Source organism: Manacus vitellinus, unplaced genomic scaffold (genome assembly GCF_001715985.3).
Source record: "Manacus vitellinus isolate BGI_N305 unplaced genomic scaffold, ASM171598v3 scaffold_1_pilon, whole genome shotgun sequence".
NCBI lineage: Eukaryota > Metazoa > Chordata > Aves > Passeriformes > Pipridae > Manacus > Manacus vitellinus.
The window spans coordinates 16,788,523-16,815,627 of NW_021939396.1; the positions used below are offsets into that span (position 1 = coordinate 16,788,523).

At 36.3% G+C, this 27,105-nt stretch overlaps 1 protein-coding gene across 1 annotated transcript in view; it reads left to right on the forward strand.

Moving 5' to 3' along the window:
* Positions 1–17,774, forward strand: part of NUDCD1 (NudC domain containing 1) — a 32,412-nt gene extending 14,638 nt beyond the window's left edge. Inside the window, exons 4-10 of the mRNA XM_018077506.2 lie at positions 81–264; positions 4,527–4,712; positions 6,952–7,159; positions 9,115–9,259; positions 10,554–10,679; positions 12,834–12,993; positions 14,117–17,774. Of these exons, the coding sequence (XP_017932995.1) occupies positions 81–264; positions 4,527–4,712; positions 6,952–7,159; positions 9,115–9,259; positions 10,554–10,679; positions 12,834–12,993; positions 14,117–14,409 (1,302 nt within the window). The 3' untranslated portion in view covers positions 14,410–17,774. The remainder of the gene's footprint in view (positions 1–80; positions 265–4,526; positions 4,713–6,951; positions 7,160–9,114; positions 9,260–10,553; positions 10,680–12,833; positions 12,994–14,116) is intronic.
* Positions 17,775–27,105: the final 9,331 nt, after the last annotated feature.

Consider the following 27,105-nt stretch of genomic DNA (forward strand, 5'->3'; position numbering starts at 1 on the left):
AAACGTTTCACTGCTTCCTGTGAAAGATCAGGGCTTCCAGGTTTAACTGTCTGACTTTTTTCTACATTTTTGTCTTCTAGATTATGTTTAATGAAGAACTAGGGAGTCCATTTATTATAGCACACAGTGTTTCATTTGTAAAATCTGATACAAATTCACTAGCTGTGCTGCTGCTTAGGGTAGAAAAAGATGAATTGGACACAAAAGGAAGTGGATTTCATGTTACCTTGGAATGGGTTACGATTGCAGAGATAAGCAAAGAGGGTAAGTGTTTTATGTTTATATTACTGGTGATTAATGTTTAAAAAAAATTAAAATTGTGCTTTTATTTTTTGTCTTAGAAGTTGCTTTTCCACAACTGCTGATATTTCTTTTCCCCAAAAGTTCAATTTAGATTTTACATAGGTAATTTTTTCTTACGTTTTGGGATCAAGCTATTGGTTGTAGGCCTAAATTCTGATAGACATTTGGAAAGCAGGAAGAAGTAAAGTTTTATGTATGTGTGGTGAAGATAATTAAAAAACAAGATAGAACTTTACTTTGATGTTATGAAATGAAATTTTGTTTTAGCTTGGTCTTGTAAAATTGAGGTTATACAAAACTATTCCTAACTAATCTCTGTTTTACTTTTCAAAATGTTGTACAGCTGGATATGTGTCTTTGGTTATGGATTTTCTTGGTGTTCTTGTAGCTTCCAATTAACGACATAGTGGGATTGGAATTAGTATGAGATAAATATAACAGCTGTAACATAAAAAAATAAATGCTGCATATTCTAAGTTTTCCTGCAATAAATGTATGAAGTTATTACGTTAATTTTAGAGCTACACATTAAAAACATATTAGTTAGTGTATTAATACCTATTAATATATTATCCTAATAAAGTTTGGCAAATGGTACTTTTCATGTTCAATATGACCTTATATACATACATTAATATCATGATTTACATAAGGGATGCAAGACCCCATGCTTCACTGTCTGATTGAAAGATGCATGGATTAAATTAATATACCTTCTTGGCAAGACTGTGATATGGTCTTGCTCATTATCTTCCAAGAAGTATAATTTTGATACCGATAGAAACAAGATCCTTAAATACTTGAACTAAAGCAGTTGATTGCATCCTGTGGTCTTAATAGTCAAATGTTACTCAATCTCCTACATATATTGTAGGAATAGAATAGAATAGAATAGAATAGAATAGAATATTTCAGTTGGAAGTGACCTACAACAATCATCTAGTCCAACTGCCTGACCAATTCACAGATGATCAAAAGCATGTTGTCAAGGGCATTGTTCAAATGCCTCTTGGGGCATCAACAGACAGACTTGGGACTTCAACTACCTCTCTAGGGAGCCTATTGCAGTGTTTAAACACCCTCTCATTAAAGAAGTGCTTCCTAATGCCCAGTCTGAACTTCATCTGGTGCAGCTTTGAACCATTCCCACACGTCCTGTCACTGGATACCAGGAAGAAGAGCTCTCCACTTAGGAAGGAGGAAGGAAGAGCTCTCCTCCTTAGGAAGGCTGTAGAGAGCAATGAGGTGGCCCGTCAGCCTCATTTTCTGTGAACTAGACAAGCCTGAAGTCCTCACCCACTCTTCATAGGATATTCCTTCCAGCCCTTTCATCAGCTGTGTTGCCCTCAGTGACTTTATATATGTTTTCTGCTATTGAAATCTTGGATGATGCCAATATATCTCAGAGAGACAGAAAACCACATGGGACTGACTGCCTTATGCTTTTGTGACCAGCTCAACAAGAAAAAGAAACCTCTGAACATTACTGGTTATAACTTAGAAGGCAAACTAAATCAGTAACATGGTCAGTCTAAACTAAGACTGTTGCTTAGTGAAAGCAGTAACACAAATTTTTATTATGTTGTCTAATACTGTACATTTTCATGAACAAATTCTTTTTAACAATGTGGGTTTTATAACTTCTGACAAATAGTCATGGAATCCATAGACATGGACTTAAATCTTTCAAAAAGTTTTACCAGTTTTCCAGCATTTCCAAGAAACAGATAAAATTTTTGAGATTATTGTCAGTAGAGATGTAAATAACAAGATTCAAAGCAAACTGAAGAGAAAAGTAAGTTTTGAGTTAATTTAAATAAACAACTCAAAAATCAGACTGATGTATGAACCAGTCTCAAAGACAAAACTGTTTTGAGGAATTAAAATTCTTTTCATCCTCTTTCATCCGTAGTCAATTGCTATGCTTAACTTTTCTTGAAACTTTGCCTGTGGGTGCAGTTCATCAAATCATATTGTAGTAAGAGTAAGTAGTTAATCAACAAGCCATTTCTCAAATTGCCAAAATCTGTGATTCATCAAAGCAAAGCCTTAAAACATAGTTATGTCTCTTGGCACTAAAAACTGTGAGAGTCTCTGCCATGTCTGCTTGGCCAGACAAAGTAATCACCCCCACCACTATTGTATTACCTAAGAACATAAAAAATTGAAGTATGAAAATAAATCAGAATGGAGGGAGTGGTTAGGTCTGTTCACATCTTGTGTAGTACCTCAGAGGACTGTAACAAAGGTATACCCTTTCAAACTTTGTTATTTTCTTCAGCTAACCAATGTTTTAGGAATCCTCACTGTAAAAGCTTGAAATGAAGAGCCACCTTGCTGCTTTATCAGGCTAAGAAAATATGGCATTAGCTTTCTTCTGACCTTCTCTACAAGAAAAATCATTCAGTATAAACTTACCAGAAAGATCATAAAGACTTACTTAAAACTTTTTGAAGTTCTGATGTTTGATTAAAAATACTCTACAAAGGTTTTGTCACACAACGGTAAGTTGTGATATTTTAATGCCTTTTAACCAGTGAGCAAATGCTGTAGGAGAGACGTACAAACTAATTTGTTATGTTTCAGTGCATGATTAGATTCTGTCAGTTAAAACAGCTTATTCACAGAGTGGCTAACCACCCACTGCAACAAAAACATGCTCCTTTTGGTTATATATCTAAGCCAAAGTAATTTTTTTAATGTTATAAAGCATGTTACCCTCTTGCTTGGAGTCTTCTAATTATATGAATGTCTTACTCTGTCTCTAATTAGAATGGTTGAATCTCTTCAATTAATGCTGCCCTGCCTCCAGTCCAACCAAAGCTTCTAAGAAAAAGAGTGGTGCTTTAATTAACGCCATTAAGTACTGGAGTTACATTATAGTCCAGTTACTAACCTTTAATCCACTTCTTGCTTAGCAAAGAAGGTAACCAATTGAGAGGATTTAAATTATACCTGGGTTATTCATCAGCATCCAAAGGAGAGCAACGAAGATGGTGAAAGGCCTTGACGGGAAGCAGGCTGAGGAAGGGCTGAGGTCACTTGGTCTGTTCAGCCTGGAGGAGACTGAGAGGAGACCTCAGTCTACAACTTCTTTGTGAGGAAGAGGGGCAGACACTGATCACTTTTCTGTGGTGACCATTGACAGTACCTGAGGGAATGGCCTGAAGTCGTGTCAGAGGAGGTTAAGGTTCAGTATTAGAAAAAGGTTCTTCACCCACAGGGTGGCTGGGAGCTGAAACAGGCTCCTCAGGGAAGTGGTCACAGCACCAAGCCTGACAGAGTGCAAGAAGCATCTGGATGATACTCTCAGGCATATGGTGTGATTCTTGGGGATTGATGGTCCTGTGTAGGGCTAAGAGTTGGATTTGATTATCCTTGTGGGTCCCCTCCAACTCAGCCAATTCTGTAATTCTGTGATTATTATCTATGTTCTCCTATGACTTTGATGTTTCTCTAAGTTTAACACTGAGGTCAAACAGGAACCCATTTTGGAGAGCTAGGGGGACATAGAGGATTTTTACCATCATAATCTCTGGTCTTGTCTAATGTATCTGCTGATTGGGAAATCTAATGATTTCCCAATTTCTTGCAAGTAAAGTCGTAACTACAAGTGCAATGATTTCTTTTAATGAAGAGATGAAGCAGAAATGTGAAAAACTAAACAATTCCTGGGGATGATTTTATCACCTGTGACAATTTTATCAAGTTGTTCGTGAAGACTGTGGGCAGTAAGATTCTGATGGAAAAAGAACAAACGTGCTAGAACCTGTGACTTTACTGGTGTTTGGAGTCAGGAGTACCCATGTGTTTTAGAGCACAGTAGGGAGTGATGTGGTCCCTGATGCCAGTAGCTGACATCTGGGACCTCCCTTTTAGGGACCAGTGCCTTAAAAGAGTTGAGGAGTATGGGCATTTTCTATTATGAGTAAAATATTACCACTAGCTATTTCATTGTTTCTTAGGTTTTTACAGCAGCTTGAAAATTATTTGGAAAACTTGTTTGTACAGAGACTGTGCTGGGCTAGCTGTGATCGACAAAGACATCATAAATAAAAAAGGCAATCTTAGAATAATCCAATATTTAACAAACTTATTGGGAAATAGAAATTTTCTTTTAAAATACGATCCTGTGATTTAAGCAGTAGATTTGCACAGTGTTTTTGAGTGTGATGTGATATTTGTCTTCCAGAAAAATATTACCACTTTTTTTTTTTTAATAGGTGTTCATAAATATGAAATCATTAAAAGGAGAGTTTTACAAGGAAAATCAGTCCCCCATTATGCAGCAATAGAGCAAAGTGGAGATGGTCTAATGATTGTTTCCCACAAACCATTCAAATTTATGGAAAGTGAAAGTGACAAATTAGAAGAAAATGATGATCCAAAAATATTAAATGAAAAGAAAGGTAAGACTTATCTGGCAAGTTATGTAGGCTGCTCTCTTCTTTGGCTTAGAAAATATCTTGTCAGTTTAGCATTTGTTTGGAAACTCTAGCTATAAATGTTTGTTTTAGTATCTGTCTTCTAGACAGATTGGCTACTTCTTCTGTTTGTTTGTTTTTTGCTTAAACCTATATGAGGTGCTTTTTTGGATAGGAGACACAATTTTTCTGTCTTAAGAAAGAGGCTATTTTGGAAACAGAACTATACTAAGTATTTGATAGTAGTTGGATTGGTAACACCTAAATTTATGCATCTGGCTGAAGTACTCAAATTAGGAAGCCAGTCTTCCTGGATGGGAGGAGGGCATTGACCCCCTCAAATTGTTGTTCCTAAGAAAGCTTTTTGATATGTAATTTACTCCTGCCTAAAATTTAAGTAATAATTTTAAAAAACCTTTTCCTTTTCAAAGAATGAGAATCCTGTAAAAGATTTCCTTCAGTGGGAAAGCAGTTCAGAAAAAAATAATTTCAACAAAAGGCATTCATACTTTATTTTCTTTGCAATCAAAATAAAACTAAATATCTAAAAACTTATTAATAAAGTTGTTTATTCTTAAGTATGACTTATGTTGTATGTAGTTACATAGTATTATTTCAGGTTTTATTTTTGCTTTTGAATATGAAGCATTTGTTAATGAACAAGTCCTTTGGAACACAGTACAAAAAGATCAAATTTCTGGAATGTGTTGACATTGCAAACTGAGATAACCATAACGTTGTACACATAATTGTATTAGGAATAGTCTGTACATATAAATTTGAGGCAAAGGAGTTCTTCAGTGGATTGAGCACCATAATGCAATATCTATGCAGGTGTCACCTGCATTAGCTAGTTCAGTGCTTTAAGGATTTTAAGGGCTTGAGTTGTGGGCTAAATATGAATAAAAAAACACAGTAAAGAGTATTATATGGCTCTTAACATAGCTCATTTTATGCATGTTTGTGCACATAGAGTGTTACCCAGAAATCTGTAATGTGTGAAATACTCTTTGCATCAATACCTTTAGAAAACTTCCCGTGGCACAAAATCTAATGGTAAAGAAAGTACTGCAACCTGAACTCCTAGTTTAGAGAAAAGTCTAATACCTCTCTAAGAGAGAATTTGTCTTTTGCTAGACCTAAGGTAGACTCTAATTTTAGTTGCATGGTTATATAAAATTGCAGGCATAAAAGACTTTTAATATAGATACAATCTGTGTCAATGTTCAGAATTCTGAAGGCTGTCATGTCTCAGATACTAATAGCTTCTGGGAAGTATAATTGTAGCACCTGTGACTGATCCATTGCAAACAGGAAACTCGTGGCAGTGAGCAACAGAGCAAGAGTCCTTCCAGTGTCACAGTTACTGATATGAAGCTTAAATCAATAAAACCTCATGTCGTGTTGTGACAACTTGAGAGCTTCCAAAGGGAGCCAGTACTGTACTTTTTCTCCAAATAGAAAGGTCATTCATAGAAGATTACTCTTTAGAAAATGTATTCATCTGTATTTGTATTTTCTGTGACCAACTGTGACCAACCAGTCATGTTGCCATAGCCTTCCTTTTGTATAAACATTTCCCTTAAAAGGCCACTTCTTCTAGTAGTTTAATAGTAAAGAAAGATATCAGACAGATTTTAGACCAAGTAGAAAAAGTCAATCACTACTTCTGGACAGGTAGTTTTATTTCATCTCCATTAGCTGAGGCAGATTAAGACTACTTGGTCTTTCAAAATCATTTCTGTTAAATAGTCAGCATAACCTCTGGCAAAATATGTAAGAAAACATGTTCACATCTCTGAATGGCATATACTTCTGAACATTCAGTAGCTTAGAAGTACCACTGTACCTGATGTCTCTTCAACCAGATTATTAATCATTAATGTTTCAGTGTATTTAAGTACATTTTGGCTATCAATTTTGTCATGCTACAGTAAACTTAAGAGTAATAGTTAGTGTCCATTGTATAACTCTACCAGCATATTTGAGTATAGACATGAATATAAATTACTTTCCAAATGAAGGACACAGACAAACTTGATTGCTAAAAAAGTGTTTCTTCATTTTATGATCAGAATATATTTTGTGTAAATTGTTCAGAGTAAAAGTTAATTTCCACTCTTTCACAAAATTTCATATGTCCCAGCATTGTATGCTGTGGGGTCCAGTAATCCTTGTATCCTTATAATCTAGTTTGTATTTTCCTGCATGTTTCCAATTGTAGACCCTCTTTATTACTGGCAGCAGACCGAAGATGATGTGACCATAACAGTTCATCTGCCTCAAGACATCACTAAAGATGACATAAAAGTACATTTTTCTCCTGATAACATATGTGTTACACTGAGAGACCAGCCTCCTTTAATGGAAGGAAAACTCTATTCATCTGTGGACCATGAAAGCTGCACCTGGATAATTAGAGAGAGCAAAAGGTATTGTATATGATTTTAGTTTTCCTGTTGGTAGGAACTGATTTCAGAGTTTATACCGTATTCTCTGGGAATGGGCTCTTTTAATGCTACACCCAATGTCCCTTCTTGCAAGAATCTGTTTCCTCTGCTGAAAACAGTTCACTGTCTTTTGCAATGCTGTCTCACAATACTGTTTTTTTATCTAATTGTAAAGTAATCCCCCACCACACCCTCCTTTTACAGTTAACTTGCCAGGAAAAAAAAAGCCAACCAAAACACTCAAACACCAAAATGTTAAACATAGATTTGTAAGCAGAGTCAACTTGAATGTATCTCATTGTTTGTGTTAATAATTTCTCTTTTTACTTCAACTTTCCACAAACAAGCTTTTTTAGTAATAATGTAACAGAAATTCTTTAGGTTTGACTTATAATTTCCTTATTATACTTTCCTAATCAATTATACATTATGTACATTATAGAAAATGAATCTGTGTGAACCTAATATGCTGTAGACCGCAAATTGAAATATTCATACTTTTATTTGAGAAGTAAATTTTAGTTTTCTTTCTGAAATAAAAATATGAAATAATGGGGGAGAAAAATTCAGATCTCCCTAAAACAGTCAGATTTTTGTTTTGTGAGTTGTCTAGTTTTCACACTCTGCCTGGACTGAGCCATATGTTCACTCACCACGCTGGTCAGGCTAACTCAGGGAGATATTCACACTCTTATAATGAACTCAAGGAGAAACATGTACATCACCAGTTTATCTACAGCAAAGGCCACCATTTGTGTCAAGATCAGGTCCCCAAAAGGTTAAATGTAAAAAACAGTAATTCTCCAGAAGAATTATATATTTGTATATAGATTATACTAATACTGTATATTAAACTTCATGACTTCATGTTTGTTGGTTATTAGGTATCATGCTGAAAAATAACTGAGTAACTCAATTTTTTTATTCAGTTGAGTGAGTGATATTGCATGAATCTCAGGCTTACTTTAATGAGAAATAGTAATTCCATATTTCAGTGTAATTAGTTGCACTCGGTTCTTAATGTTTATACTGAAGTGCCACTATAAATCTGTTGATTAAAAGTCTAAAACTTGCTCCAAATGTCTTCTGTAAAAGTGTGCTATTTCTAATACCAATGAAATTGCTTCAGAAGCTGATTCAGAGTTCACCAAATAGTTGTTGCTATGATACAGTAGTTAGTAACTTAAAAGGTTTTCTGTCAGAAACACTATAGCTGTTTTTGCTGGAGACCCTGTAAGTGTATCTAAAAATTGAGTGTAATAGAACTAACTTTAATTTTATGGTTATATCTATGTGTTTGTCTAAGAGAGTATTTAAATGGAATTGCTGTGTTGGTGCATCGGGCTAAGTGTCTAATTTTGCATTTAGTTAATTAGTTATTCCTAATAATTTAATGATTATTCTCTGTTGAGAAATGATTATTCTGTTGGGGTTTTTTATGTTACAGAAATCTTACTTCTTCTGAGATATTATTTTAGATAGTATATATAATTAACTGTTGTAGTATTTCTGAAGTCTATTAAAACAAATATTTTTGTCCTAGATGTCCACACTTAAGTAGCCCTAGGAACCACTACTTATGTTTCAAATAAACTGCTGTAGTAAAAGTCTGGCAGTATTTGAAAAAATTGCTTTACAAGTGATCTCCTGCTGTATATGAAATATTTTAATGAGTCTGCTTCAGGGGAAACTGCATTTACATTGAAAACCCTGAGGTTTGTGCTTAGGCTTTTAGAAATCAATCCTTGGTCTGTTTTTCTTTAGAATATTTTTTCTTAGAATGGTTTGTTTTATAATTTGAATGCTAATGGTTTCTGTGATTTTCATTATTAATTCAGCTTGAAGAGAAGTGCTCTAATCTAGAGGATTTTTTACTAATCTGACAAATGGATATAGTGTTTTCATGTACTACTCTTTGTATTCTCTTTGCATTTTAGTTTGGAAATTTCTTTAATTAAGAAAAATGAGGGATCCCGGTGGCCAGAGTTAATAGTTGGTGACACAAGAGGGGAATTCATTATGGACCCTTCCCAATGCTCCGAAATAGCTGAAAGCCTGATGCATCTGACTTCTGAAGTAATGGTAAAGAGTTGAAAATAAAGCATTCAAAATTCTTGTACATTTGCATGTTGTCTTTTCTTGATATCCTAATTTGCAGTTCATTGACCTGGTTCATTAGTTCGTTTACTATTCAGACTCCTAACTACCTTCATTTTTAATTGAAACTCTTAACAAACAAATGGGACTAGAGTTGTGAATGTATTTTCAACAGTAATATCATCTTCATATGAGACTCAATTTAGCTTCCATGATAGTGTCTGTGCACCAAACAGAAGCCTGATTTAACATTGAAAATAAACTTTGTTCCCACCATTTAGGATGTGGCCATTTGTTTTAAAGCAGTTAATTTGATTTTGGAGGCTGTCTGTTTCTTGTTTATCAATAGGTTAGCAATACTTTAGGGATACTGTATTTGACCTACATACTGTGAGCGTAAATGACATGTTTAAAAACATGACTCATGAACTTTCTGGCATTATTGTTATGCAGGAAGTCTACTTAAAACAAAATAAAATGTAATTTTTAAGTGCTGTTTGCTTGATACTTCCCCTTTGGTTTAATTAGAAAATGGCAACTCATCTAAAATTTTTGAAGTGTGATTCCTTGTGGTTCTTGATGTATCAGTTTTGGATTATTACTTTTTTTAAATAAGGCTGAAAAGTGTTACTAAATTCTGTTTAGTACTTCAAATTGATTCCTCTCCTCTCTCCCTCACTATTTGTGAGTAAAATATTGTAGTATATCTTTTGACTATAGATTCTTTGGGAACTTCAAATATCTTTTCTTTTATACCCCATACTGAGGTTAAATTGAATTTTTTTATTGTAGTTTTCATTAATTTAAAAAACATTAAACATATTTAAATAAATTAAATTTTTTATTAGCAAAGCTAAAAGGAAGCATGTATTGAGAGCTCCTCACAAAATTAATTAATCCATTTTTTAATAGCATTTTCAATAACAGGCTGAAACAAGCTTACACTGGTGTACATTTACTAAATGTACATAGCTTTTCAGGGTTGTATACTTTTGCTACTTAGAGAAGGGAATTTATTGACCATGTTTTAGTTGCTTATGTGCCTTTCCTCAAACTGAAATGGATTTTATTATACCTACCACTCATGCTGTCCTCCACATCAGAAACGGTTCTATTAATTTTGAATAATTTCATAATAGCTTAATCTTTCAGTATGTATGGATAGGCAAATGATTCTTCCAGTTCTATTGATTTTTTTGTTGTTGTTGTTATGTAAAGAGATTTATATTTTTTTTTCTATAGTTTGGATTTTCAGTGTAGTCCATTGTCTTTATTTCAGAATCCAAACCCTGAAAAGGAAAAACCACCTTGTAATGCTCAGGAATTAGAAGAATGTGATGCTTTTCTTGAAGATGGCGCAAGCTTGTGCAGATTTGATGGTGATACCTTGAAAGTTACTCATATAGTAAGTACTGCAAGTTACTACAGAAATACTTTAAAACATTTTTATATGCAAGTTGAATTCTATTATCGGTACAAAAATTGCAAACTCTTGAAAACACATACATTTCTTCCATAACATCATATCACAGTAGCAACAGAAATTGTCCACCCAGATGTGTCTTTCAGTGTCATTTTAATATAAAAACAAGGCTCCTTTTGTTCTGATTTAAAAATATATATACTTTCACAAGTCAGCCATTTGAAAAAGCAAAGTTATGTCAAAATAATTATAAGAAAAGGGTCTTTTTCAGTGGCATAATATTCTCTAGATGGCTTAGTTTGCAATTTTCTTAGTAATTTTTCAGATAGCCTGGTAGAAAGTGGACCCTTTTTACTAAGAAGGTGGAACATAGATCACTTTATGATACTTCTTTGTCAATCACAGTGAAAATAACAGATTGTAGTCAAAATGCTTTAATAATAGGCTTGATCTGGGCTGTAAGCAACCTTGACTAACAGTAAAATGAGAACCTGATCTGGTCATCCGGCTAGAGTGGGAAACAGCAAAATCTTACAAAAACATTACAGATCAACTCATTGTCTCGTGGTTGTTTGGGGTTTTTTTTCAAGATGTTTCTATTAAGCTTGTAATAAACATTGGTTTTGCACCCCATCACTACCCTGTGTCACGCAAAGTACATGTAGGATAACCTGTTTTGTACAAACATATCATAGTTACAGGATAAGATTTGATTCAGTTCATAATTTTCTGTTTCCTCTGAAAAAGCTAGAGAAGAAGTCTGAAGTCTGTATCTTAGAGAGCTTGGTGTTTTGTTTGGTTCTTTTTTTTCTTCCTTGATTTTTTTTTTTTAATCTCTTGTCTTTTTTTCTCTGGCAGTACAGATACATGGCTCCACCAAAAAAATAGTCTGTTTTGTGGATACAGTGTGATAGACAGACATTTGTCGGTAGATAAAATCTGTTACTGGTAGGAGGATATTTTACAGAAACTCATTTCAAAGGGATTTCAGCTATTCAGTGATACACCAAACACATCAGGCATAAGTAGAAATAAGAGGTTCAAACTGAATAAAAGGAAAAACAACTATTGTTGTAGCATGGTTTGGGTTGCCTAGTAAGTTGTGCAGCTTCTATCCCTGAGGTTTTCAAGCCCAAACTGGATACAGTCCTGAATAACTGAGCCTAAACTACTGCTTCTCACTCTGAAGGGTAAGATTGTGTCCAAGAGACATTTCCCAGATCAGGAGGAACATGAGATCATGGCATCAAGAAAGGTTGCTTTCTAGTGGGCAGCAAGAGATTATGGTGCAAGTTTGAACTCCACAAAATGTTTGTAAAGAGTTCCTAAAATAGGTGGCATAAAAGTAATTCAAAGGTTAATGTGTGTCAAGCATTATGGACAAAGGACAGTTACTGTGGATAGGAAATTTTTGTTTCAACTTCATCTATGTGAACTTGTGGTTTTGGTCCTTGTTGGAGTGTGTAGGAATATGAGTATTTCAGTATATTTTTCAGCTTACAGAAATGTATTTTCATTTTTATTTAGTTCTTCTTTCAAGTTGTTTGGGGGTTTTTTTGTAAGCATTTCAGGGGCCTGTTCCTTCACAAATGTGGCTGGTACAGCTTTTCACCCACAACTTCTACAAACATATTTATTGACAAGTGTGCCAATCTGATATTTAGTAATTATTTGATTGTAACTAAATTAAAAATGTTGACATTTTCTAGTTTTGTATTCTGACTAATCCTTGTTTCAGTGCTTACCAGCTTTTACCTCAGATGGACAGTATTTCCTTCCCTGTTGGCATTGCAGAAAACCAGACATGATTACTTAGAGAGAATCTTTCCTAACATTAGAAGTTGCAGGTTAGGATCCTCTATCCTAGAAAACCATTTCTGCACAAAACACATTCCCATTTGCTTGTATACTAGACGTAATGTTTCTCTAAATATTATCCCAAGGAACTTAATTGCATCTGTTTGAAATGTGTTAGGTATCTGTGATGTATTGAGCTATTGACCAGTGGGGATGCAGCATAATGTATTCAAACGTTTTGTCAGCTAACAGACATGAAAACGTTGATCATCTAACTTTAGCAGATGTGTAACAGAATCTGCTTTTTATGCTTTGAATCAATATTTGTTTTGTTTTCAGATTAATCTTGGAAGCAACCAGTATCTTTTCTCAGTTGTTGTGAATCCCAGAGAAATGCCATGCTTCTGCCTGAGACACGATGTTGATGCTCTTCTCTGGCAACCTCACTCTGACCAACCAGAGAACATGTGGGAACACATTGCAACTTTTAATGCTTTAGGTAGGAAATTAAGTTCCGTGTCACACACCTGAAACTTTTCTATCTGAATGCTTTTAGTATGGCTTCTGTTGATATTTCTCTTACCTAAATCTGAATTGGAAGTTACTATAATTTTGTTGATAGCAGCGTGGTAGCTTAGTTTTAGACATAAGAGAGCATAGAAATAAAATGTTTATTCTCTAGAAGGAAAATAAACCTTTTCAGACCATGTACAGGATGCAAGCACAGTACTGCACAGTTAAAAGGGGAGTTCCTTGGATAAGTGAACTTGAATTAGAGACTTGAAAAGCACAATCACCACATTAACACCCACACAGAAAGCATCCAGGAAATAGCTGCAGTTAATTGATTGTGTGTCTAGGTATATGTAAACTTAAGGTAAGATGTTTTAATAAGGGACCTCTAGATTTTTACTGTCTCATTGTCCCATGTCATAACCATTGCCATGCATTGTTCAATGGGAGTGAAGCAAATAACCTTTCAGAAAGATGGTAGATCATTTGGCAAAGATTGTGTCTCAAGACTCTTTACAAAAGTGTGAAAAGAAATCAGTCTGAAATAAGTCTGATTGCTAATAGAGTCCTGTAATGAAAGAGAAAAAGGAAGATTTTTCTCCTTCTGAGTGAATATTAATGGAAATTACAGTGTGTTGAAAAGTAACTCATTTTTTTCAGTCAGTTCTAAATAGAAAACAGGTTAATTTCGAGATTAGAGAGGCTCAGAAATCTTAATTTTTAGATGTAATTACACACTGGGAGATAAAGGGAGAGAAAAGAATTATTCTGCTAATATTGGGTGAAGATTGCCCTTATGGGCCATATCTGTGCCTTATGATCCTGCTGAGAAAATGAAAGACCTTGTGGGGCTTTTATCTAGCTGTTCATACATATATATAAAAAACACCAGTTAAGATGGTGTACAGAAGAATTTTATATTGGCATTAAACTGTTTAATGCATCCCTCCAGAAACTGTTACCTTATGTAATAAGAACATATATCTTCTTTTTTTTGTTACTAATTGCATATTATTTTTTAAGTTAAGCTTGGTTTTGTATCGGCCAGTTAAAGCACTCTCAAAACCCATATATTACTTATCCCTTCTGCTTGGTTTTGGGCTACACAGGTTATGTCCAAGCATCAAAGCAAGACAAGAAGTTCATGGCTTGTGCTCCAGATTACTCCTACGCTGCTCTTTGCGAGTGCTTGCGACGAGTTTTCATCTATCGTCAGCCGACTCCTCTGGCCACAGTTCTCTACAACAGGAAGGAGGGAAGACAAGTAGGACAGGTTGCTAAGCAGCTAGTAGCAACCCTGGAATCAAATGATCCTATCTTAGGCTTTCAAGCTACAAATGAGAGATTATTTGTTCTCACAACAAAAACCTTGTTTTTAATAAAGGTGAACTCTGGAAATTAATTATTCAGTGTGCTCTGCTGTAGTTTGTGTTAACAATTTGTTGTAGAACTGGATAGGTAGATGATCTCACAAGTTCAATGCAATTTGCTGAAATTCAAAAAGGGGATGTTTTACAGGGGAATCAAACTTTTTCATTAGAATATGTCTGTAAGATAGCGACAAAGTTTTTCGACTTTGCTGCCACTGAAATAAGCTTTTTCAGAGCTATGGGAAAGTGTCTTCTGCATCAACAGCTTTGTCAAAGCAGTTGTCAGAGGCTGCTACTGCACATGTGAATAGATTTATGCATTGTTTGTTCCAAATGACTTTGTTTGCCATAATTCTGAATTTTGAGAATTCACTTCTGTTTTTAAATGCCACTGTTTACCTAAGACAAAAGTAGTCAGATAAAGAGTTACAAGCGTATGATGTGCAAAGTAGAATGTATCATTAAAAAAAAAATCCCCAATCCAAATACTCTTGACCAAAAACTTTTGATATCTTGACATTCAGCAGTATTGAGTAAAATGTGAATGAAATTAATGGAGTGTTACGTGTCTTATACAGGTACTTAAGTGGAGCAATTTCATGGCATATGCACATTTTAGATTTTTGATTTGGGACTTACTTATGCTTGCAGTGCAATCTGTTCATATTTTAAGAGACACTAGAATACCTTCTAGTAGCTTTTTCCAGAAGCAAAGTAAGGGTCAATGTATAGCTGGCAGATACACATTGAATGCTATTAGTTAAGGTCTGGTTATACTCTCAGTTGTGCCATTTTCATTTGACTTTGTACTTCATCTCAAGTGACTCATTTACAATGAGAAAATGGCTGACAGAAAAAGCACCAATATTGTAAAAAGCACTGGTATTGTAACCTGGGATGGGAAACTCAGAAGTGCTACTTCTGCCTCTGATCCCACTGTAAATGCTGTGTTATTACTCAACCATTCTGTCTGTGATGCTCAAGTCCAGGTGTGGTATATTTGCAACGTAAGAGTACTCAGGCCAGTGAGGATGCTTTGGTTTAACAAAGGGCTGTGGTTGAGTTGAATAGTTGTGTCTGAAGATTTTTGGTTTTATTTTCTTTTTTCTTTAAATTGACATTGTCAATACATTTAAACCAAAGGGTCAGTTGTGACAGCTTCACCCTGGATTGGGGGTTTTTTCATAGTTTGCTTAAAACTCCATAACGAAGAATACCTAATATATTGTGTACTGGCAGAAAAGCTGCTGTTATCTGTGGTACCAAAGTACTGAGAGAGTCACAAATACAAGTGGCCTTCTAGTTTGCATCTCTCTTCTGATATCATTTCAGAACTCTGTTAAGAGTATTGAGAGAAAAATAAGTGTTGCTTTAGTTGTGATTGTTTTTACTCTCCTGTAAATTCTCCAGACTTGTATTGGTGAACTGATTAAATAATGAGTGAGAATTTAAGAGGGAGGCAAGCAGTTGTACCTTGCAAAAACCCTTGCAGAAACTTTCCAAGGAACCTGATTTTCCTTCTCCTTACAGCAGGGTTATGTCGTATATCTAATATTGAAAAGTTTTTCCTTGCTCTTTTAAAACTATCTTGGAAATGCTTTTTCAAAAGGCTCGGTGAATGTATTACCATTTCATGACTGGTTTGCATCTAAATTTTAATTGTTGGGCAATAATGTCAAACAAGGTGGTAGAATTCCTGCAGAGGTCCTGTAGAAAAGATTTGATATAGCTTATTACTTTGCAGCATAAAGTAAGTGCTTTTACATGTATATGAATATTACTTAGTAACCTGAGATTTAATCATTGTGAACACAGAGTTAAGAACATGATATTTGGGAAATGCAGGAGTGAAGGATTCATAGGCAACATGATTTTGTCACCTTGGGTCTACTGCAGGAAGCTTCAATATAGATGAGAATTTTAGCTTTGTCAAATTCATCTTGCTGTGAGGTAGATATCTGGAAACATGCTCTGCTGTCTCAGGCAACAGTGGAAACAAATAAAATGGTTACCTCTTCAGAGGCTATATTACAATATGTTATGACTAAAACTCACATTCTGCCCAAATATGTGTCCATTTCAAGGGAGTTCTTGTTTACTCTGGAAATAACTGAACATCCCTTTTTCCATGTTACTCATCTATTTGCAATCATGGTGTTCTCAAAAGGGATATATTAAATACTCTCTCTCTTATTTTGCTTTCTATGAGAGTTAAGGATATTTTATTATTTAAAAGATTTGTTATCTTGAGGAACCTGGCATGCTGTTACAGGGCAATCCCAAGCACAAAAGCAGGGTGGGCAGGAAATGGATTGAGAGCAGCCCTGGAGAGAAGGACTTGGGGGTGTTGGTGGGTGAGGCTGGACATGAGCTGGCAGTGTGCGCTTACAGACCAGAGAGCCAAACGTCCTGGGCTGCATCACAGGAACCATGACCAGCAGGTCGAGGGAGGTGATTCTGCCCTGGTGAAACCAGGTGAAAATGTGAAACCAGCTGCCCTGGTGAAACCCCACCTGGAGTGCTGTGTTCAGCTCTGGGTCCTCAACATAAGGAAGACGTGGACCTGTCAGAACGAGTCCAGAGGAGGGACATGAAGATGATCAGAAAGCCGGAGCACCTCTGCTATGAAGACAGCCTGTGGGACTTGGGGTTATTCAGCCTGGAGAAGAGAAAGCTCTGGGGAGAACTTATAGTACCTAAAGGGGGCCTGCAAGAGAGTTGGGGAGGGACTTTGGACAGGGACATGTAGTAATAGGACAAGGAAGAATGGCTTTAAACTGAAAGAGGGTAGGTTTAGATTAGGATTGGAAGAAATGCTTTACCTTGAGAATGATGAGACACTGGAACAGGTTGCCCAGTGCAACTGTGGCTACCTTCTCCCTTGAATTGTTCAAGGCCAGGCTGGTGGGGCTTTGAGCAACCTGGTCTAGTGGAAGGTATCCCTGCCCATGGCAGGGGGGTTGGAACTAGATGGTCTTTAAGGTCCCTTCCAACCCAAACCATTCAGTAATAACTAAATGGCTGCAAGCCACTGGGATGCACTCACTATCAGTATTTCCATTTCTGCGTTCATTAACATTTAAGGCTCATTTATTCAGCATATCCTGAGCAGGCTTATACAAAGTATAGAATGTGGATTTTTAAAATAAATGGTCTGAGAACTGAGAATCATGCTTCAATTTTTCTAGGATTTTATTTCTTGAAATCTTACATTTTAAGAGACAGTTCTTCCAGAGAGGTCTCAGTCACAATCTGTTTACAGAATTTCTGAGAAATTATTTGGCTATTACAGATTTGCATTATTTGCTTTTAGTATTCTTTTTCAGTGCTTTCCTTGGCTGCATGTTTGAAATGTATCATGTATTCTTCTACAACTTTAAATAAATGGAAAAAATGTAAAATTTATTAATAAAGGAGTTTTTAATTATTTTAAAGGATTTATGTTAATTTCAAATCTGTATCCTTCCTATGCTACTGAAATAAAATAGAAAAATAGAAATAAATCCTTAAAGTAAGACTTACGTTAAGGAGCTTTCTGTTAGGGCAAAGTTCTAAAGGGTGTCTGCTGCAGGACTGTGGCACTATTGCACTCCTCACTTATCTCTGTGAAATCTTGTTAATGTTTAATTTCTGCCAACATACAAATTTACAGAGGTAGTTACTGGAGGGGGTTGATAAGTATTCAGGTATATTCTTGTTTTAAAGTGCACATTGCACCTCTTATCCTGTGCCTTTTTTTGTGTGCAAGACCCAAATGATCTGGGCAAACCCTTCTAGGTGCAAGAGGGAGATCTGCCCTTCCTTCTTCTCCCCCACCTCAGCACTTCCTTTTTTGCAGGAAAGTAAAGAAGAAGGATTTGATCTTTGTGTATGTCCTGTGTCAGAAAGTGGCTCTTCATTAATGAAGCAGTAGACCCTGTGAGAGTAGAAATAAGGTTGAAGCTTATATTTTATTTCAGTTTTCTGTACTTTGTTTCAATAATGCACCACTAGAACTCTGTAATTTCCTTGCCTTCTGTCGATTTATGTTTTCACTTCTCATTATGCAGCCCAGATGAACTTGAAGCCTGCAGTCAATCACACATTAATTTTGGTTTAAAAATTTGTGCTGCCAGTCCTATGTACCATTTGTAACACATTTCAGGAAATCTGGTGGGATTTGTTTCTCCTCCCCATTTTTATCTGTGCTATGGATAAAGATCAGCAAGGTCAAAAGATAACTGGTCTTGACCAAAAGGCTTAGCTGATGCTTGGCTCTTCTACCTCAAAGACTATTGCAAGCATTTCAAACTCAAAGCTTAGTCCCTTTTGCTTGGAGAAATATTTGCTGGAGTAATATTTTTTTTTGCTTTATAAAAGGTTTAAGCTACTCCTGAAAAAATTACTTTTTTTTACATAGAGATATTTATCATGAAGTGGTAGCTGAGTATCAAAATATGATGATAGATATAATTAACAATTTCAGAAGCAGACCTGGAAAATACTTTTTGTAATCTTTACTAATCTAATACTCTAGGCAAAATATCCTTTATATTTCAGTATGATTTGGCAATTCAATTGGCAGTTGCAAAGAATTGTCAAGAACAACAGGGGAACGTAAATTTTTTAAAAATTAATCATTTTAGACTGTCACATAATTCATCATTATGCTATGATGAATAGACCCTAACTACTAGTGTGTTCCACTAATACATTTCTTAATCTATTAATTACATTCTGATTGTGCTAGAGTTGTGTGTGTATGTACATTGGTATTTTCATCTACATCTATATATGCACACACTTCCAGAGAGGAGAATCTTTTAACATTACTGACAACAAAGCACAGATTCTTTATTAACCTGTTCATGACTCTGTTGTGAAGCTTAAGTATAAATACTTTGCTGTATTCTAAAACATGGATTTACACTTGGGAATAAGTTCTTGAATGTGAATAAATGCTGATTATTAGTTCAAAGGCCCTTGGAATCTGCATTGCAATGGTTTTGGTTTATCTTTTTTACTGTTTAAGTTATCCTGTGCATGTTGCCCCACATCAAAATGCAAACACCTGTAAGTCTGACATAAATATATTGCAATGTCATAGTAACTGCTTTATGTGAAAACATCAATCTTGTGGTGTTTTCTTTCTGCTGAGGGTTAAATATGATATATCTCAATATTTCATTATACCCAAACTTAAACAGCTCAGAGGCCAAGTATTGAGTAGAAGACTCAAGTTGGCAGAAATGATGCAGGAATAATAAGCATTTATTTTTATCAAAACAAGTGATGTTTAGCGGGAAAAGAAATAAGATCCACTGAATACTAATTCAGTCACTTCAGGCACGAAAATTGGAGCTGATTGGCCTTTAATGATTTTTCTCTTTGAAGCTATTAGTTCTCCCTGTTTCATGTATTCCCCTCTAATAAATATAGAGTACCTTATGGTAATTTTAGTTTTAACAATTTATGAGAATGTTCTGAGTAACTGAATTAGACTTGCATATGGACTATCTAACATGCAGGCATGAGGTACAAGATGGATACATCTAGTCAAAAAGAGACTAGGAACTCAAGCTCTTGATTTGATCAAGGGCTGGTGACCATCTAAACAAAAATAAAAACTGATGCTTTGAAGACATTTTTGTGATTTGCAATGTCAGATTCTAAAAAGAGTAAAAATATGGGAATCTGTCCAGAATCATCATAGAATCATGGAATGGTTTGGGTTGGAAAGGACCTTAAGAATCATGCAGTTACAACACTCCTGCCACGGGCAGGGACACCTTTCACTGGACCAACATCCACAAATTCTCTGGGCAACTTATCCTAGCACTTCATTACCCTCACAGTAAAGAATTTCTTATTATCTAATCTAAACCAACACTCAGTTTAAAGCCCTTGTCCTATAGGTACATGCCCTTGTAAAAGTCCCTCTCCAACTTTCTTTTAGGCCCCTTTTAGGTACTGGAAGATGCTGTAAAGTTTCCTAGGAGCCATCTCTTCTCCAGGCTGTACAACCCCAACATTCTCTGCCTGTCTTCACAGGAGAATAAGCCTGCTTAGGCAAGATATGGTATACACAGGCTCCCTTTTAAAATCTTACACTGCATTCAAAGCAGTTGGATCAATCAGAAAGAGAACGTTTGTGATCAAGTCTTCCTCTGTTGCCATTTTTATGCATTTGGCAAGGATAAGTCATCAGCAAAACTGCCAGGATGCTGGCATGATTGGAGTCACTCCTTTTGTGCTGTTTCTTGCCTGATGCAGCTCCAGATGGTTGCTGCTGTCTCAAAAATTCACAAGGATAGTAGTTAACAAGATATTTAAGCAAAAAGTATTTGCTACTGTTAGCAGCACAGTTCTGAACCTCTTTGAATCCAACGTGACATCTGATAAAATCTGCCTTTTCACAGTTTTCTCATAAAACAAATGAACAAAAAAAAAAACCTTGAACAAGCAAAGAAACAAAAGCCATATTAAAACCACCCCAAAACACCTAAAACTCAGGTTGCTTTATTGTTGTTTCACTGTTTTTTCTGGGAAGTACACAAATACCTTTTTCTTTCTGTTTTTAGAAATCTTTGTCCTGTGCTATAAAAAAGATGCAATAATCCTCAAAGTTTGATCCTGGTGTGTCTTAATGCCATGGGCACAGCAGTGTACCTGTGACTGACTCAGTTGTGTTTCAGAGAAAAATTAGTGTGCAAGTTGCTTAAACTGCCAGCTGTTCCATTGGGAAGTGGGGGAAAAGTGAGGTCAGCTTATTTTTACCGGGTCCACTGTATCTGCATGGCTGCAGTCTCTGAAGTCCGTGTGATTCAACATACTGGAAGGTCTCAGATACCCAAAGGGGGAGCTGTGGGCTAGTTAGCACAATGTTTCACTGTGTGAACCCATCCCATGTGTCTGCAGATTTTGGTGCTCTTACTCAGTTACTCGACATCACAAATCTATTTTCTATGATAGCAGAAGTAAGTTAACTTGCTAACTGATTTGCTAACTACTTTGGAAGGAAAGAGCACACATTAGATTCTTGGAGATACATTTCTATATCAAATGCAATTTATACCATGACAAATCAGTTACATGATTTTGACTTCAGGTTGTTTAATGTTTATAATTAATGACTTCCCAGAACTCAAATTTTCTAGTGGAATTATTCACAGACTTGTAGATTAACATATGAGAACATGAATTCAGAACTGGAGATAATTAGCTGTTCTCATTAGTATTTCATTTTCAGTTGGTTATTCTGTCTTCATTTTTATGGAGGAAACTTTTGTGCCTTCGGATGTGGTGTGGGTTAGAGTTCCTGTGATGGCAGCACAGAGCCCAGATTCAGAGAAATTTTCAAAAGTCAGGCCAAGGAAGGTGTGTTGTTTTTTAAAATGTTTTGATTTTTTCACATTAAAATACTTGAGTGGAAACAAGGTATATGATTGCTGCCAACTGAGGAAATTATTCAGAGAAAAATAAGCATATATTTTAAATAAATTGAGTATCATATGTATTTATATATATGAAAATGTGCACAGAAGATGAGGAGAGAAGACAGCCATATGGTAGTGGGTTACAAATGGCTGTACTGCTTAGGAAAATTAATACTCTAAGCAATGATATATATGGGCCTGCTGGGGTTCACATGTTCTCATGCTTGTGCTTTAAGAAACCAGCTGAATCAATAAACATTTAAAAAAAAAAAACGCTAAGCCAGCACCAAGTTTAAAAATTCAGAGAAGTCCTTAAAAACGACTTACCAAAAAGGTCTGAGCTTCAGCTAAGACTGAAATACAAGTAAGATTAAAATGAGCTTGTTTATCTTTATATATTTGTGCTGCCCTGTAGCTGCAAAGTATGTTTCCTATGTTTACAATTTTTTTGTCTTACCCTGTAAAAATATTTTATTAAATCAATATTAACATGTTTAAGTACTGAATCAGAGTAATTAAAAAAATCCTTTAGACACATCAGTCACTTTTACTCAAAATACATGCTTTCCCCTTTCATAAAAACCATAAAGGTTTTTATACAAGATTCCTTCCTTTCTCCTGTGTTTTTGTCAAAAACACAAACTTTTATCAGGAAAAAAATGCACTGGAAACTGCACAAAGGTAAGTTCAAAGCAAACATATTTGGAGTTCTTTCTTCAGGACACATATCCATCTTATGAGGGACGTTTTACTTTGTTGTTGGGGATAATATTCTCCCTGGGGGAATATGTTGAAACTGTTACAGCACGAGGGTGAGAGCTGTATGGAGAATATTTCAGCTATCCCCCCAGCAGAAACAAACAGCCCAGCAAAGCTCCTCCGTAGTGAGGTCTTTGCACTTCAACTAAGACTTTGCAAGGCCTTTGTGTCCAAACCCCACGTGAACTGAACTTCTTAATGTTGTGCTTTCCTGGAAAGAAAACAAACAGGCATGGTAAACACCAATAGTGCATTGCATTGTTTGTTTAGGTCTACTCTGAAGGAATGTTAAAAATCACATCATATTCATGTGAGAGTGGAGAGTGGTATCACTAAACTTATAAGGAAATGTAATCAGATCTTAATTGACTGACAATCATCAGCATTCAGTGTCTCCAGCAAGTCCAAGGCATGAGCAGCCTGTTTCTCCAGGGGAATGCTATGGGAAGTGGTGTCAAAAGGCTGCTAAATTCCATGTAGACGACATCCACAGCCTTTCCCTCATCTACTAAGCAGATCACCCTGTCACAGGAGATCAGATTAGCCAAGCAGGACCTGTCTTTCACAAACGCACTCTGGCTGGGTCTGATCCCTTGGTTGTCCTGCATGTGCCATGTGATGGCACTCAAGATGATCTGCTCCATGGCCTTCCCCACCACTGAGGTCGGGCTGACAGGTCTGTAGTTCCCCGAGTCCTCCTTCTGCCCCTTCTTATCTATGGGTGTCAATTTGCCAACCTCCAGTCAACTGGGACCTCCCTGGTATTCCAGCACTGCTGGTAAATGATGGAAAATGACTTGCTGAGCACTTCTGCCAGGTCCCATTTGGCCCCATAGACTTGTGTGTGTCTGAGTGGTGAATATGAAGAATGTGTTCTAGCCTCAAACCATTGCTCAAACCCTCTGCTGATGTGACTGTCAATAACTTCTGTTCACAAGCACTTTTTTACCTATGTACATCATCTGGCATTTTAATTTATTTTGTTTTTCTTGGGGAGGGGGATACAGGATGCATTTATCTGCAGATGAAATAGCTGTGCATATCCATTATAACTTCCTTCTCTGCCTATATTCTTTTACATCAAGTTCTTAGTTGTCCTGTCTACAAAAACATACTCTGTGGTCATTCTGTCCAGATGCCATCTTCTGAGGTTTTCGTGTTTGTTTGTGGTTTTCTTGTTTTGGTTGGTTGGTTGGTTTTGGTTTGTTTGGGTTTTTTTTCTTTTTTTAATAACCATTCTAGCTGTTTAGAAACATGAATGGTGGGCTGAGGAGTTCCTAGTCAGGCTGAGTGTCACAGCGTGGATCTACACAGAGTTCTGAATTTCACTGTAATCAAGAGAGAAGGATGTGTCTAGCTTCAGCCAAAGGGCAGCCACTTCTTGCAAATCATCGAACAGGGACGGCAGCAAGTCAAGGGAAAAAAATCCCACAGTTTGATGTGATGCCATCAAAATTCAAGGGGCTTTGGTGAGTTAATAAAAGTTTAAATGAGCATAGGGATGCTGAAACAACTTCTTCACTGCTGCAACTTTAATTTGTCTGCCTGCGACATTACTAGACAGATTAATTTTTTGAACTGCTTTGTTGATGACGAAGCCCAGGAACTCAATAACTCAGTAGTCTCCTCAACAAACTGTAAAGGCTCAAAATCCCTAGAAGCCTTCAGGGTAACAGTATGTAAACATAGGTCAAGATGCAATATGGGCAGAAAGATGTTTCTGGTAAGGATATGACATAAATCATCAACTACTCGGTTCAGTTCATATTCTCTATATGGATGTCACTTCTTTTTGCTTCTGGGGCTTTGTCTGGTTTTCACTTGCATGCCAAAAAGTAAATATTGGCAAGTTCAGGCCTTAACATCATGAGCTGTTTGCAATCCATGTATTTGTAAGATACTCTGTACACTCAGCTGTATATACAAATAGAAATGCTTAGCTACCACTTACTGAGGATTAATATGTAGGATGAGCTACAGCCTCACACTGTTTTCCAATTGGCAGTTTAAACTAGAGGATCTAGTGATTCTTATTTATGCAGAGGCATTTATTTATGGTGTCTTCTGATAAATATGAAATCGGTGTCTTACTTGGCAGAGCTTGTTATTTTTCTTCTCATTTTAGGTTTAAAAAACAGGTATGTGAAACCACGACAGGTCTTCTCTGGTGGCAGGGGTGGCACCAGTTTTATTAGGCCATAGCTCTCATGCTAAATTGTGTTGGGCTGGATTTTCCCTTGGGCTCAAATGTTATTGATGCAGGATTAAAAAGTTATCCCAAGGGGAAATGCTAAAACTTGCTTTTTTCAGTCTGCTCTGGCATTGACTGAGATGAACAATGTGAAGGTGCTTGTGAGTTAGATGGAGAAATGCACGCATGGGTTGCCTGTTCCCTGACATGTGTTGACTCCGACACACCTAGCACAGTGTCTCATGCCAGATTATGGCACTTTGCAGCTGCTAGGATTTCTCCTTCCTGGAAAGGATTCATACTTACTCATTTACAGTCAGTCTTTCTAGGATGAGGCCAAAGGAGAAATAAGGAACTGGATATAGGTCAGTATCATTAACAAATGAGTTCTGGAGTTCCTCACTGCGGGTGTGTATGAAAGAAAGATGAAGGGCTGTTTGCAAAATGTTTGAGAAATAAATTAGTGGTCTGCTTTCTCAATAAATTATATTTTTAAAAGCATTTGATTTACAGTATGAAACATTTCTTAGTGAAGCAGTTGTTCTTCTGGTGAATACTCAGCTCCACCATAACTGAAGATGTGCTAAAACTTATGCCATGAATGGAGGCTGGAGACTCTTTATTCCAATTGGTTCTCCAGTTGAGTTTTAGGTGTTTCTTTATAATAGCTCCTCAGTTAAGTAGCTGAAAAAAGATTGTTGTGTTCTTCTAGAAAGCCCTGGAAACTCACAGCAAAGGTTTGTTTTGAGATGGGTTGACAGCGCTCTTAGACCTTTTTTTTGGTGTGCATTTTTTTTTAAATCTGAAAATGCTTATTCTGGAAAGCTCTCCTTTTCAGTGTGTTGGGTTCTGTGCATGGACCTGTCCCTGCTGCCATTTGCTGTGGAGTCAGGGAAGTTCCTCCCAGCTCTATCCTGCACTCTGAGACCCTCACTCAGAGACCTTCAGGTGTGGATTCATTCCAAGGGATGATTCTCTGTTAGTAGAGAATCTGTAGCAGCTTTCTGCTGCCACAGCATAGCACAATATTGAAGATACTCAAAACTGAGACATAATTTTTTGTGTTTTTCATGTCTTTACTGGCAGCAAACCAGCCCATGAGAGCTCGCTTTTTGTCTGCCTGAGGAGGTTGGCACCTGCAGTGGGCTACTAGAAAGACTGGAGGGGAGAAGGGAAAAAAGATCGATCCAAACCTGAGAATGAGAACAAAACATAGGAGATCTTTCATATCCTAGAATTATCACCTCTGTAGTAATAAAACCTATTACCTTTTTTTCTGTGACTCTTGGAAGGACTCAAGTTGACAGTTTTTTTATTTTTACTACATCAAAAAAGGTGAATCTCAGCAGCCTGGTTTATCCTCTCTCTCTTTTTTTCATCTTTTTATCCCCAGAAGGAAATTGGTGTGTTTTCTGTGGTATTCTCGGTGACACAAAGACTACATCTAGTGTGTTGTACACAAGCCATTCATTCACTATGACATAAATCTTTAATCCTTTGATATGTCGTAGCTTTCAAGTGCCATTTACAATTGTCACTCACTTAATTTTTGGGAGATAAATATCTTTTCATCAAATGTAAAGATGCTTTCAGCTTGATTATGCTCTCAGCTAAATTGAAAGATGTACACTCTAACTAAATGAAAAAATAGTTTATTTTTTGCCTGGTTTTCTATGTTGACTGATTTCTACCCAGTTCATCAGAGACATGAAGAACTCTGCAAAATAAGATTTTTATAACTTTTAATAAAGTAAACTGCTAGGAAGAAGAAAGAAATCCTAGAAATGCCACAGCTTAGGCAAAGGCATCAGTCATAGCTACTTTTCTTTCATTCCAGTGCCAGAAAGTCCCTCAAAGAAATTTCTATGAAACAGAAATTATTTCTCTGTTCTTAATACCTGTGGAACAATTTGTTCCAAGCATGTGTATATCATTAGCTAAATACTTAAAAACAAACAGGCACAGTCTGTGTCAGTCTGGAGCCCGACTGAGTTGCAGAGACAGCATGAAAGTGCATGAGGATGAAAAGGATACTGGGCTCCTGGACAATATGGACCTATACTGGAGGAAAGTTTTTAAACAGGATGATGGTGCATATTAGCTCTAACTGGCCTTGGATCAGCCTGTATGTGGAAATCTTAGAAACTCAACATTTGATAGGATACCCTGAGGCAGGTGAATAACTTACATGGGCAGAAACACCATCATACAGATGGAATTCTGTATGTGCTGGTACATCTGAAATGCAGGAGGATTTTCAGATGAGATAAGGAGTAGAAAACAAGAGTACCTCTGCTTTGATTAGTGCTTGGCTAAAGAGGAAACACTGCAGCACCTGAGTGCTCTTTGTTCATTCAGATGGC